Genomic DNA, 13,878 nt, shown 5'->3' on the forward strand with positions numbered 1-13,878 from the left:
AAGTAACCATGGATTTTTTTTTTTTTCACTTTTCTCAATAATTGGTCTGTCCGGCGATAGGAAATAAATCATTCTGTGGAGATTGTAACTGACGCAATAGAGCAGCGCGCGACCTTTAATTTAGTTGCACGCGCGGCCTCGTAACATTACGTTTTAGTTTAAGGTGGCTCGTACCAGTTTCCTCGCGCGGGGAACAGGTCACTCTTGCGTGACGCGCGAGAGAGAAACGTGCGAAAGAAGCGCGAGATCAAAAGATGAAAATTCAAAACAAAGATGGCGGCGTGTGGAATTTTTTCTACTTTTGTGAGAAGTTTACCTAAGAGCGTGTATTTGATGTGTTGAATGGCCACTGTGAATGCAGGAGAAAGAAACTAAGATAAAGAAGACGATTTTTGGAGAAGTAAAGGTTGCTTCACTTCATATCTAAAAGAAATATTCAACCGATTTGAAATCTTGCGACGGCGAAAAAAGAACAACTCAAGCGAAGGATAATCTACCTTAAGTGAAAGAAGACTTTGAAACTTCATGGAAAATAAAATGATGTAGCCAGAAGTCGTGTGAAGGATTTTTAAGATGAGCCCGGGAGGCTGTCTTTGACAGCTGTTTAATGATTTCTTAGCAGTAAAGGCGAATTTACGTATGTAAACATCAGATCGCAGGCGCCCGCGCGAGCACACGCAATTGTCAGCTGTAGCTATAACAGATCATGAGCAAATGCCGATCTTATAGAATCCAGATTTTTAAATGCGCTAGAACGCGCGTGGAAATTGGTAAACTCACGAAAGCTATTGCATGAAAACAAGTCCGGTGACCCCTTCTTTTTATTGTTCCAATATGATAATAACGTCGAAAGGAATCATAAAAAAAAAGAAAATAGAAAATTCTGCGGAAGGAAATTTGCGATGTGTGAAAATTGCCTTTTTTCTAGATTTTCTGAAATTCCGCTCCGTAGAACTTTTTGAAAATCTTTGTGCATTTTCCTTTTCAAGTGCCAAAAGCAATCACTGAAAAAAAAAAACTCGGGGTCACCGGGTTAGCTTTTGAATTATTTAAGCCACAAGCTAAAAAATGCGTCTGAATAAGCCTATGAAAGCGTTGCCATGGAAACTGCTTGTGACGAAGTGACACCTATTTTTGAATAACCAATGATTATCTAATTCAACCCTATAAAAGTGTTCAACTGGCATTGGTCAGTCTATTTGTCGTATTCTTTCAAAGTTACAAACCATCAAAATGATGAAAACTGGTACCAGCCGCCGTAGTAAGGAAATTATTATCTTTATTAGAACTATCGCAGAGACGTTTATTTACTTTAAATCATATCAAACTGTTTCCCCACTGCGATGGACATTTGTTTTTGTCGGTTCCAGCCTGGCGCGGCCGCTAACCCAGATGCCCTCCTCAGCAAATTTTCAAAATGGCGGACAAGCCAAAGAGAGAGATAAGAGAACCAAAGCGATTCTGCAACGAATACTCTGCATACACCCCTGTTAAAAAGGTCATTTCACAGGGAAAAGATACAAAATTGTATGATGTTGAAGTCACGGAGGTTGATAAACCCAACAAGAGACTGAAAATTCACTACATTGGCTACAGTACACGCTTCGATGAGTGGAGACCCTTTGGGGTTCTGTCCTCGTGTACCGGTTCACAAGAGCCAATACAAGAGACCAAACAATACATAATAGCTAACCGATAACTCCTAAACAAAGAAAGAACAATGGTAATTCCCTTGTGAATCGGTACACCAGGACAGAACCCCCTTCGGGGACGGTGAAGCATCTGAATATTTTCCTTCGAAATTGTCTAGATTAGTAGGATGCAACAAAAATTTATTGGACGACGTTTAGGGTAAAAACAGAAATCTAACCTGAAAAAAATGTATTTATTCCGACTCTTTCGGAAAATCACTTTACAAATCTTACTTGTTTATCTCGTAAGTAAACGATGGTGAAGCGCTTTCCGAGCTACCCGATTCTTTTCCCACTGCTTTCACGCTTATAAAACAGGAAACGAACAAAAGGAGGAAGGTGTGGCTGTTTTGACTAGCCATTTGACGAGGTTCAATCTGCTCCTTGTTCGACAATTTACATATCAAAACAAAGAAAATTTGTTCCTCTCTTTGATTTTGGCGGTACATTTTCAATTTGCGCTTGCGTAAGAGAGAAATCGCCCAAGACTACTTGCTCGGTCTTGTTTTGACCGCGAACGCCTTCTTAATTTTGACGGACCCGCTCGGGAAAAGGTGAAAATGACGAGGGAGCGCTGGACTGTTGTGCGGGAGGTCGGGGGTTCGAGCCCCGGCCGGACCAACACTCAGGGTCTTAAAATAATTGAGAAGAATTTGCTACCTTTCTATAACATTAAGAAATGGTTAGATATTCTAGTCTTCTCGGATAGGGACGAATAAATGGAGGTCCCGTCTCCTGCAGGGTTGGGGTAGGAGACGTTAATTTCCCACACACGAGATTACTGTGTGATGGATGTCCTCCCCTGGGGTGGGATGGGTGGGATATAGGGCACACTTAATTTGGAGCCTCGCTCTGTTGTGCGACCCTCACCACACTCTGGTGAAAGTGATTAAATAATAGGGAAAAACTTTACTTTGTAGTACGAAAATACACAAAATGGAAAGCGATGATATTATAGTACAATATTTCGGTGGTACATTGTTAACTTTTTATACAGAGAGTCGGCAAAATGATATAACATCCAAAAATCGCACTCGATTTGAGTGGGCCGATGAAGTGGGCGTGGTCACGAAATTCAGTGAGAGACTATTTGTACCCCGTGAGTTTGATATGAAGTCTTCTGTTTGTGAATTTGCTAATACGCGAGTGCTACTTTCGTTTCTAGAAAGTTCTACCGTATCACAAGCGCTCAGTCAAGAAAGCGCTGCGACAGCCTGCAAGCTGTATAAGCGGTTAAGTTGTTTTTCTTGTCATACCAGTTAACGCAAGATCTTTCAACTGAAAGCGAAGTTTTAGCCGCCGTGCTTAAAACTTTTTCATTGTTTTAATGATAGCGGCACTAAGGTAAATATTTTTACGCTTTTTTAGTTTATTTGATTAGGCAATTTGTATCCTTCTTTCTTTGATTGTGATTTATCGCTTCTGTGAAGTAAGTTTAAACTTAAAATATTAAGTTAAGCGAAAGTTGCTTACGAAATCGTTGTACCGTTAATTGTAAATCGTTATTTTATTTCTCATTTGTAATTTGTTTGTAATTTTATTTTAGTTCTCACGGTGTTCGTTTAGCAAAGTGTTCATGGTTAAAGAAGTTGAATCAATTTAACGAACATCAGTTTGTGAACGTTGTGATCACGGCAGCAATAAAGATGGGTAAAAAAAATAGACCTTAGCGAATAGGTATTATCAAGACATTCCTATTATGGGTAATAAGCTGGAGTAGGTAGAAATAATTTTCTGTTAGAGATCGAACTTTAGCATAGTTGCGAACGCCGACTACAAGTATTGTGTAATAAACTGCGAAGTGCTTATTTTGCGATTTTCTGTTTTTATTTCCAAGAGGGTTTGTTGTCTACTGTTTTACACACAGCTTTGTCAATCCCGCTCATATTTCAAATCGCAAATAATTCAAACCTGAAGTTGGGTCCTCATCACTCTCTAAGGACCCTCTGTGAAGTATGGTGCTGTTTTGATGGTGTTGGAAAATTTTCAGCTGATCGCAAAACTCATGGCAAATTGTAGACAAACTGCTAAAACGTCTTAGACATGTATGTACCCTACAGTTTGGGATTTTCGGGAACAAATCAGGGGTATATATTACGTTTTTCTCCTTCTTAAATTCTAGTGGTCGATGGTGGCTGTTGTTTGAAGTTAGATCTAAACTTCCAGTTTCGACTGTCGATGACGTCAGTGACAGTCTTAGCTCGGTCTTCCCCCATCTGTTATAATCAGAGCTCTGACACAAAGGAAAACAACAACAACAACCAACAACTCTCAAGAACTAAGAGCTAATTTATTGATTTTAACAAACCGTAGTTTCCACCATGTTACCATAATTAAAATTATAAGCATGTATCAGTTCTTTTTAAGTTTACATGCATTAAAACCTCGTTGTTATCAGGGATAAACGTTCTTCCTATATGATGATTACAGCGTTCTTCGGCATTTCAAGTCAAAACGCACGAGACCCTCCTGAAAATTATTCTAGAAGTTGACAGAAATATTAGAATCTAGCAAGTAAATAAAGTTTTGCGTAAACTTGAACGTGCCATCACCTTGGCATATATAACCGCTCTTGTACCCTGAATGATGGACTTAGAAACAGAACCGACTGAGTCTCAAAATGGGAAAAAAACACCAAACAGTCGCCACTTCTACAAGTTGGTATCTATCCCTGGCCAGTGTTCCATTTTCTCAGGATACTGCTAGAGGTGAAGCCGAACACTCTTCAATCGACTGGAAATCGTGAAACCAAAACAAAAATATTCACAAACGGCGGACTCTGATTATAGTAAGCGAAGGACACCATGCGAATCGAAAATAGAATAATCTTTTAAATTTCGGGGATAATTTTCAACTTACGCCAATGACACCAAAAATACGCGAGAACATATAGTCGACCCGAATGCCGGAAAAACAAAGACATGGGGTCTAACTGGCCGTTTGAAATCTGTAAATCGATCTTTCTTTTGAGCTGATGAAACAAAAAAAAAAATAAAATAAAATGTACAAAACAAAGAGTTGCATGATGAACCATCACTGTCAATTGAAAAGCACTCTTAGATATGTAATGATCGAAATACGCTAGAATGTAAAGACCTGTTTTCACGATAGTTTCCTCATATAAATACCTGCTAGTCCTAATTTCTCGCCAGATATCAATAGGTGATATTTTTTAGCCAAAGTCTAATCAGCTGTGACGCAGTATTTAAATTAAGCTGGCCTACAAGCAAAACCAATTTGTCGCTAAAATAGCCATAGTCGTAAGAAATAAAACTAAAATTGTTGTTATTCGTTTTTGCACGTTCTTCAGGCAAATTTCAACCGTGAAGTATAAAATTCATTTGTTCTTGTAAGCAGCTCTGTATCAGTATCCCACATTTATTTTGTTCCCTACTTTGAGTGAAATTCGCCTTTCTTCCTTGCACACAGTATACTGATAATTTATGTTTCCAACTTACTTAACACGCACTTGTATTTGACTTCCAGATATTTAAATGTTCCGCCACATGGGTCGCCACCAAACTCTGAATTTGTCGCAACCAGCTCACAGCTGACTGTTCCGTTGCATTTTGTCTGCACGATTGAAAGAGAGTTCTTAGAGCGACAGTTTGTGTTCGACATTTCTGTATGGTTGCATGTGCCTCGGTCCAATCTTCCGTAATTCGCATACACTATGTCGATCTTTCTCTCGTTTTCACACCTGATTCGGTTACTATTCTTTTCACAAATGATAATTGGCCACACTTTCACTGCAACAAAGAAGACAAAGGAGACACCGTAAAGAATAATATCTTCAAGAAGCAATCTAGGAATTCTCAGCCGCTCTTGAGCACAGAAAGTATTATTTGTTCCACCAATGTTTTCACGTTTAGCTGTTTCGCGTTAGTATTTGCTAACCTTACATTCAATATAAAACGGGACATTCGATCATGGAAATGATGAAAAAAATTTTTCAGTCGATACCACAAAGATTTGTGTCGTTTCCATAGAAACCGTCCTTAGATGGTTGGCCGTGTGCTACACTTCACACTTGTCTGCATCCGTATTTTTCAGAATACGTTCTCAAGTTTCGTATGAAATCGTCTCCTCTTAGTCTAAACACTTGAAACTTTTTGATCTTGGAACGTTCAGAAAAAAATGAACATTGTATACCTAAGAAATACTTACCATTGCAGTTAGTTCCATTTCCATCAAATCCATATTTACATGTGCAGTTGTAAAAACCTAAGGTGTTATTACACTCAGCATTAACATCACAGATGTGTGTTCCGCTAGCACATTCGTCTATATCTAAAGCAACAAAGTGTGAAATATTACTTTGAAAAGCTTCCTTCTTGCCCCAAGTGTGTTTCACAGCCGTGTGAGGCATTTTCATACTGATCTGTATCTATTCATCAATGTACGTTTTCAGGTTTTGAGTGAAATCTGCTCCTCTCTAGATCTGTCTAACGTATTGATCTTAAAATTTTAAGAAAACATTAACATAGTAAATCTGAGAAATACTTACCAGTGCAGTTAGTTCCATTTCCATGAAACCCATCTTTACACGTACATTTGTAAGATCCCAGAGTATTGTTACAGTCAGCGTTTACATCACAATGGTGTCTTTCGGCACACTCATCTATGTCTAGAAAAAGAAAAAGAAGAGCAAGTGAATCAGTTCTGTTATTTCTGCTTTTGATGGAAGTCATCAAAGAAAATGTGATGTTAAGTTGCCTGTGCAGTTAGTTCCATTCCCATTAAATTCATTTTTGTAAGATTCCTGGATAGTGTTACACTCAGCATTTACATCCGACATTCGTGTGTTCTGTCAGTGCATTCGTCTATAGCTAGAACACGAAGAGGAATATCTTGTAAGTGAGATCTTTTCGTTAAGTCGCCTCAGATAACAACGTTAGCGCATTCGTCTATGTCTGAAGCGACAAAGTTTAAATCACAGTTTTAAAAATGAGTTTGAAATAATCTTGCCGCAAATACTTTCCCCGTAATGTAAGCTAATGTGAACGCTTCCTGTTGTCAGATAAGAATACTTACCTGTACAATTTGTCCCATTTCCTTGGTATCCATGTTTACACCTACATTTGTACGATCCATTCGTGTTGTTGCATGCCGTGTTGCCCCCACAGCCGTGCTCCTCCTTGTTACATTCGTCTATATCTAAAGACGAAGGAAATTATGAATATCATTGTAATGTAGCTCCTAAAAAAATTAGTGGTGTCATCTTGACGTAATATTCGTGCCCTACACAGTTTCTCACCGACTTAGAAAGTTAAGAATGGCGAGAAGAAGAAAAACAAAATCTAACAATAATAATAATAATAATAATAATAATTGTATTTATATAGCGCTAAAATCCACTAATTGTCCAAAGCGCTGTATACCCACCCAACCCACCCCAGGGGAGGACATCCATCACACAGTAATCTCGTGCGTGGGAAATTAACGTCTCCTGCCCCTAACCCTGCAGGAGACGGGACCTCCATTTATTCGTCCCTATCCGAGAAGACTAGAATATCTAACCATTTCTTGATGTTAAAGAAAGGAAGCATATTCTTCTCAGTTAATATTAAGACCCTGAGTGTTGGTCCGGCCGGTATTGAACTCTCGACCTCCCGCACAGCAGTCCGGCGCTCTCCCAACTGAGCTAACCAGGCGGCGGTTACGAATCCAAAGTTACGAATCCAGCTTCGAAAATGAGCACTTTGTTATACATTCGTCATACTTCTACTAATCGTAAATGTAAAGGTTTCCTTACCCTCATCACAATTATGGCCTTTAAATCCAGATCTAGGAACACACAAACACCGATAATCTCTGTCTGTAAACCCAGCCTGGCATGTTGCGTTATTCTTGCAGGGATTTTTCACGCATGCGTTCTTAAAAGAAAAAGAATTGGGCCACTTAGATAGCTCAGCAAGCTTGATTCCTGCACGCGTACGTGTGTTCGTGTTCGTGCGTTCTGCATACTCTTCGGTTCTATCAGATCTTCTGTCTGCCTTCGCATGTACTCTCATTTTTCATCATTTACCTCAGTTTCACGCACACTTCTTGGTTATTGACGCAAATATTTGCGTTGAACACATTTCTTCGCGTTCTGCTCGTGCGCGAGAGCAAAGTCTGCGTGACTTGTTACAAAGTATCAGAACAGCCTTAGAGGTAGTCATTAAAAAATAGAAAATATAGGCCTCCAGCATTCCCGTATTTCAAATTTCTTACAAGAGCGTGCAATGCTCATACACTAAATTTTTGCTCTTGGAAGGGGAATTCAGATGGATGACGGAGCCTGAGGGATCCACTGTCTCGTGACAAACCTTCAATGAGCAAAAGGTTTCGTACTCTTGGCTTACATATTTCATTCTCACCTCAGCTCCGCGATAGGTATAGTTTTTGCTCTCTACAAGTTCCTCATCGTGTTCAGCAGTAGCGTTATTCAGGTCACAAGTGTGAGTATTAGATTCCTTTTTTAACTCATGGAAGTTATAACTGACGCAGTTGGGTTCCAGGTAGCATTCCAACATGCAGATATCCTCGTCGAATACCTCAACAGTTCGAACTGTGTGATTGTCCATCCGGTAGCCAGGTTTAGGAAAACTGGTAAACTCCAAATTGCGACAGTTACCTGGAAAATAATAACGTTGAGTTAGAAAAGTTGCTTTTTAACGCTCAGCACTTCAATGGAAACTGGAATTATGGAACAGTGTGACTGGTGATGAGTTATTAGGGACCTTAAGCAAACCACAACGGCGACAGCACCGAAGACTCGGGGAAAAACAAAAGATCTAATTGGCAGAGCAATAACTCAGCACGTGCGTTTTAAAACTAAGTACATTTCTTAGCCGTCCTTTGCAAAACAACAACGTGAAATACCAAAATTTGCGTCGTCTGGGAACCGAAACCGCGACGGCAAATTATTTTAATTTCCATTTGGAACTCAACGCTACTTTTATACATAATGTTGAGGCTGAGGTGTGGCGCCGTATGAGACGATGAACACATGCAGCCATTTTGGAAATTCTAATTAAAAGTAGAAATTGATTTTTTAATCGACGTCTTCCTTGGCGTTGCCGCCCTGACTGCTTAAGGTAGATATTGCTTTAGTTTAGGTTTGGTTTTTGACTCTTGGATTACCACCAATCTATGTCAATCTCTTTAGTAACTGATTACTGAAATTTTTAACTCTACGTTCGCTTTGGTCAGCTATCCTTATCGATCGATCGATCGGTGCCGAAGTTCAAGAACAACTGGTATTGATATGTACATCGACTCGTGTTTATCACCTTATAATCGTCGTCATGCCGAGAATATTAATTAGTTCGTTTAGAAAGTTTTCTCGGAGTTTTTTTTTGCTATTAATTCAAAGCTGAATTCATGGAAAGGATGTGTTGTTACTGATGTCGCGTGACTTCAGATTTTGAGCTCACTGCGTGTCAGTGATGCTGACGGTTTTATCAACTTTATGAAATGCTAGGAAGGTTAATAACTTCTTTACTAACTTCTTTCAACGCCAGGGGTCCATTTCTGGAAAGTCCCGGTAACTTAATGGGCCCGTAAAGCTGTTCTGTTTTCATTCAAGATAGGGATTTCAAAAGCTTTGAAAATGATGTGATAAAAGTATCAGCTAAAGAAACAAAAGGGACTGGTTTGGGTGCCAGAACCTGCTTTCCTATCCTTTAAATTTTGATTTCAAAACATAGTTACGGGTCCGTAAAGTTACCGGGACTTTCGAGAAACGGGCCCCTGGTCCGAGGTTTTTACCGCTAAAAATTAACTTTCCATCCATAGTATGCATTAAAAATTAACAGGTGGCGAAACGCTGAAAGTTAGCCTCGGGCATGTACATTGTAAGGGCATAGTTGAGTTCAATAGGAACAACAAATCCTAAAAATGTCAAATTATGGTCGAGTGAAAAAGGGATCTGTTGAAATGAAACATGCTTTCTAAGTTCTGATACCTAAGTAGCAACTGACATTAAAACTTTTAAAAAATATGGAAAATAGGAGAACGAGTACTGAGGTCACTGTTTTCGAAGAGTTAATTACGTTTCCTAAAAATATTCTTTTCGTTTACGCTAAAGGGTAAAGTTGGCATTTTCACACTATGCTCTTCAACTTCTGTTTACCAACATTTAGTTTTTTGATGGATCACTAAAATATTCTGATTGATGTTGATGGCAGGCTGAGCTGTAACAACAAGTTTGCTTTTTTGTCAAATTTACTCACTAAGTGAAAACGCAGACTCAAAGTTAAGTGTTGATTGTGGAGTTCGCAGCCTAAAAAGCATGTCTGCATCAATTAATGATTAATTCCTTTTCAAAAACTCATCCTCAGTGGTGAATATGTCCATGGTTTTCCATCAAACAGAATTTTCACCAAGCTTTCTTTCATTCCTCAAGAACCTATTTGGAACTTATGTTATAAATCATATCGCATGACGCCATAATCTTTTCTGATTATCATAAAACTTGTCCACTCTAATTCTAATACCGACAAATATTCCTGTTACCAGTTTCAACTAGGTAAACTGAACAATAATCGTTTTTGATAAATCTAGAGTCCACGTGTTTAAAGATTTTTGCCTACAAAACCATCAACTTGTGTTCTGGAGTATAATCAAATATATTTTATTTCCATCTAAGTTGAAAATCAATATTTGTGAACATATGAAAATCCTATATGTGAAGATCATATTTAAGTTCCAAATATGAGATATTTTAAGATGAAGAAGATGTTCCGACGCAACTGTTTAAAAAATTTTCGATCTTACCTTGGAATACAAAGGCGGTCATTCCTTTAATTTGTTGCGAGTTTGGGGAAATATCTTTATTATCACACAATCGTACTGGGCCGGGCACTATAAAACACCTAAGGGGCTCATTGACACTATTGTCATAAGTCTCCGATATGATCACACAAAACTCTTAATCAACAAACTTTTTTGTCGAAAATCACCTGTTTAGGTTGAGTGAAGTGAAAGTGTCCCTCTAGCTAATTTGAAAAATTCTTTCTGTGGTAGGCTAAGATCTTTAATGACCAATTCCTTTCATCTACCAGCTCACAAAAATACACAAAGTTCTCGATCTGTGCTTTATCAGCCTTTAGATCAACTTAACGTTAAATTGCGCCAAACAGCGGGCTTTCTTACATTAGATAACGAAACGTACGTTATTTCTCTTTTTGTGATGAATAAAAAGACTAAACTGCGTCGCTTGACGATTTTCGCTGCTGTGTAAATTTTTAATTTGGGCCTGCCGAACCATTTCAGTTGGGCTCAAGTAAACCTCTCAAAAATTTTTCAGTGCGAAGACAGTCTGCCAGAAGTCATCGCATATATTATGCGTGATCGATGAGTCGAAATTAAAACTCGGTTCACGGACTTCTTCGTAGAGTCAGTTTTTTCCTTCTACTGTTGGCTACTCCAAAAATCATGTTCGCAAAAACTTTTGTGTTTGTACTCGCTTGATTTTCAAAAAGTGTGTTGCAAAATGACTTTCAAGACTTGTTTATGGCGAAAAAGGATATTAAAAAGTAATTCGATGTTTAGTAAACTTTGAAAGACTTCTTAGACTATCTGTTAAGACATATATAACGATAGGAAAATCTCACCTTGTCCTTTTGGTATCAGGGAAGCCAAAACCGTGAGAACGAAGCAGTAGAATACAAAGAGCATGTTCCCAGAAATAACGCTCTTTATAATTTTAGCGAACCGTCTATTGTGAGTTTTTCAACTTTGCACATGAGACAGCTGAAGCTGAATTTTTGTTTAAATACACCACCTCCTGTTTAATTATGACGTGCTCATTCGTTGTCACAAGTTAATTAGTTTCTCTGGGAACTAGTTGGTTGGTGAAACTCCATCGTACTTATGTAGTGCACATTAACGGCCTTCAATTTGAATTAATGAAGGAAGATAACAGATGCATTTTTTCTATTCTGGCTCCATCGTGTCCGTCCGAGAGCAACGTATGAGGCAATTTTAATTTTATCAATTGTTTACACGCTCCTCGTCCACCCTCACTTGAGTGTAAAATTGAGATGACCGTTTTAACCAAAACACGTTGATGTTCCGAATTTTTGGCATTGATTCTAACGAGGAAATTATCAAAGATATCCTTGATTGTTTGGTGAGGCCAAATATTCACGTGGGTTAGCGTCATTCGTACATGCGTGACTAACGCCCTCCCCCTCCCCCTCCCCCCTCCCCCCTCCCCCCTCACCCTCAGCACCCTTTCAGTTTCGGTTTTTTAATTCATGGGAGCGGAAAGGGAGGTGGGAGGTGATTCGCAAGCTAACACTCAATATCAGGAGATAAAAAAATTAATTTGTAAGAACTCTCGTAAAAGACCTACTAAACGATAGGTAAAATCAATTTAAATTTCTAAAACTACAAGGCTTCTGTTTGTGTTATGATAAGTGGGTTGTAAGTCACGTGATCTCAGGGATCACGTACAATGTGAAACTACTGAATAAAGCTCTTGTCTTTGACGAACGACAATTATACTCGGCTGGTTCGATATTTGTATATTTTAATCAGTTTATTCGCTCGCAATACTCCAAAACTCAACTCGACTCGCTGTTGAAAAACACTCGCCCATAGCAACGAACCGACCTGTCAATTCACATAGCAACGCAAAAATAAATAGATAAATAAATGTACAGGAAACGGGAGGGACAGCTCTTGAAGTTGAACTCATAACATGGTACCAGGATCTCTTTCAAAGAAACTTTTCTGACTCCTAATTCCGACATGGAACGTATCAAACCTCCCTCGGAATTGGATATTGATAGTCTCAATCTCGCAGATGTATGGAAGGAATGGAAAGAAGTATGGGAATTGTATCGGATATCGAGTGGCCTTCACGAAAAGGACGATGCCATACAGATAGCAACTATCCGAAGTATTCTCGGGACCAAAGCAAGACGAGTGCTCAAAACTCTACCAAATATTCCCGAAGATATCACGCAAAGGACTGTTGGATGTATCTTAACAGCGCTGGAAACGTATTGTGTTCCTCGGAATTAATACAACCCACGAACGATACGTCTTCAGAACGACCACCCAAGAAGACCGCTCGTTTAACATATTTGTCACAGATCTCAGAAGAAGAGCTGAATACTGCGATTTCGGGGCGATTAAGGATTCTCTGATACGTGATCAGATTGTGGTGGCCATAAATGATATCAAACTACGAGAGCGACTGCTACGCAAGGCGGATTTGATACTCGAGAAGGCCATCAAATTATGCAGAATTACGGAGCAATCTAAGGAACAGTCGAAAATCTTCATCTCACCAACCACTAAAACGGGTAACATTGACGCTGTAAAGAAGGCAGAGCCACCGGTGGACACAGCAAAATCCAAACACGAAGACTGGCGCCGAATAATGAAGTGCAAATTCTGTACAGCGTCTCATGACAGGGGAAAATGTCCGGCCTATGGGGCCACGTGTTACAAATGCAATGGAAGAAATCACTATGCTCGGTGCTGCTTCAAATCGAAGAATGGCACGGAAGAAAGAAGTGTTCGTCACGTGGAAATAGAGGAACACGAAAGCAATGAGCTGTTGGAGGGTCTGTACATCGAGGAAATTCAAGGTAGCACTAGAAGGAACATTCAGTGAAATCTACTTGTTAATAACATTCCCGTAGGTTTTAAACTTGATACAGGTGCAGAATGTAATGTAATTTTCTCAGATTTGGCTACTGAGTTGAATGCTCAGGTACAGCCAACAAGCATGCTACTCAAATAATTTGGGGGGCACCAGTTAGATACTGTGGGCAAATGCCTTACTGATACGAAGGTAAAAGGGGCTAAGGGTTCAACACCCTTGGAGTTTTATGTACTCCGAGATAATGTAAGACCCCTCCTTGGTTTCGAATAATGCTTAAACCTAGAACTAATCACCTTGAATAACAAAGTAGAACAAATAGGTCTCAGTGTCAATGAATTTCGAGAAAAATTCACCCTTCTGGATGAATTTAAGGATGTTTTCAAAGGTTTAGGATGTGTTGAGGGAGAGTATAACATTAAGTTGAAGACTAATAGTAACCCTACTATTCAATCACAACTGAATGTCTCATTAAGACTGATAGATAAACTCAAAGGTACTCTCAAGGATCTTGAAAAAAAAGATATTATTGCCAAAGTAGAGGAACTAGTTACCTGGGTTAGCAATTTAGTAATCGTAGAA

The 13,878-nt window shown here is 39.1% G+C and overlaps 1 protein-coding gene and 1 pseudogene across 3 annotated transcripts; one reads left to right on the forward strand and one right to left on the reverse strand.

The window, feature by feature from the left end:
* Positions 1-3,964: 3,964 nt before the first annotated feature.
* On the reverse strand, positions 3,965-11,412 carry LOC148721226 (uncharacterized). 3 transcript variants are annotated; one of them, XM_088734780.1, is made up of 8 exons: positions 11,294-11,412; positions 8,054-8,310; positions 7,447-7,567; positions 6,726-6,848; positions 6,199-6,318; positions 5,859-5,981; positions 5,150-5,440; positions 3,965-4,424 (listed from the first exon to the last, which is right to left on the reverse strand). In XM_088734780.1, exons 1-8 carry the CDS (start codon positions 11,355-11,357, stop codon positions 4,417-4,419), a joined length of 1,107 nt encoding a protein of 368 aa, XP_088590906.1. In that variant the 5' UTR covers positions 11,358-11,412; the 3' UTR covers positions 3,965-4,416. The 3 variants fall into 3 exon arrangements, with proteins under 3 accessions (XP_088590906.1, XP_088590907.1, XP_088590905.1); XM_088734781.1 differs by having other exon boundaries at positions 3,965-5,440; positions 5,859-5,915; XM_088734779.1 differs by having other exon boundaries at positions 3,965-5,440.
* Positions 11,413-12,366: 954 nt separating this feature from the next.
* LOC148721227 (uncharacterized) lies at positions 12,367-13,286 on the forward strand (annotated as a pseudogene).
* Positions 13,287-13,878: the final 592 nt, after the last annotated feature.

Source organism: Stylophora pistillata, chromosome 10 (genome assembly GCF_964205215.1).
Source record: "Stylophora pistillata chromosome 10, jaStyPist1.2, whole genome shotgun sequence".
Lineage (NCBI taxonomy): Eukaryota > Metazoa > Cnidaria > Anthozoa > Scleractinia > Pocilloporidae > Stylophora > Stylophora pistillata.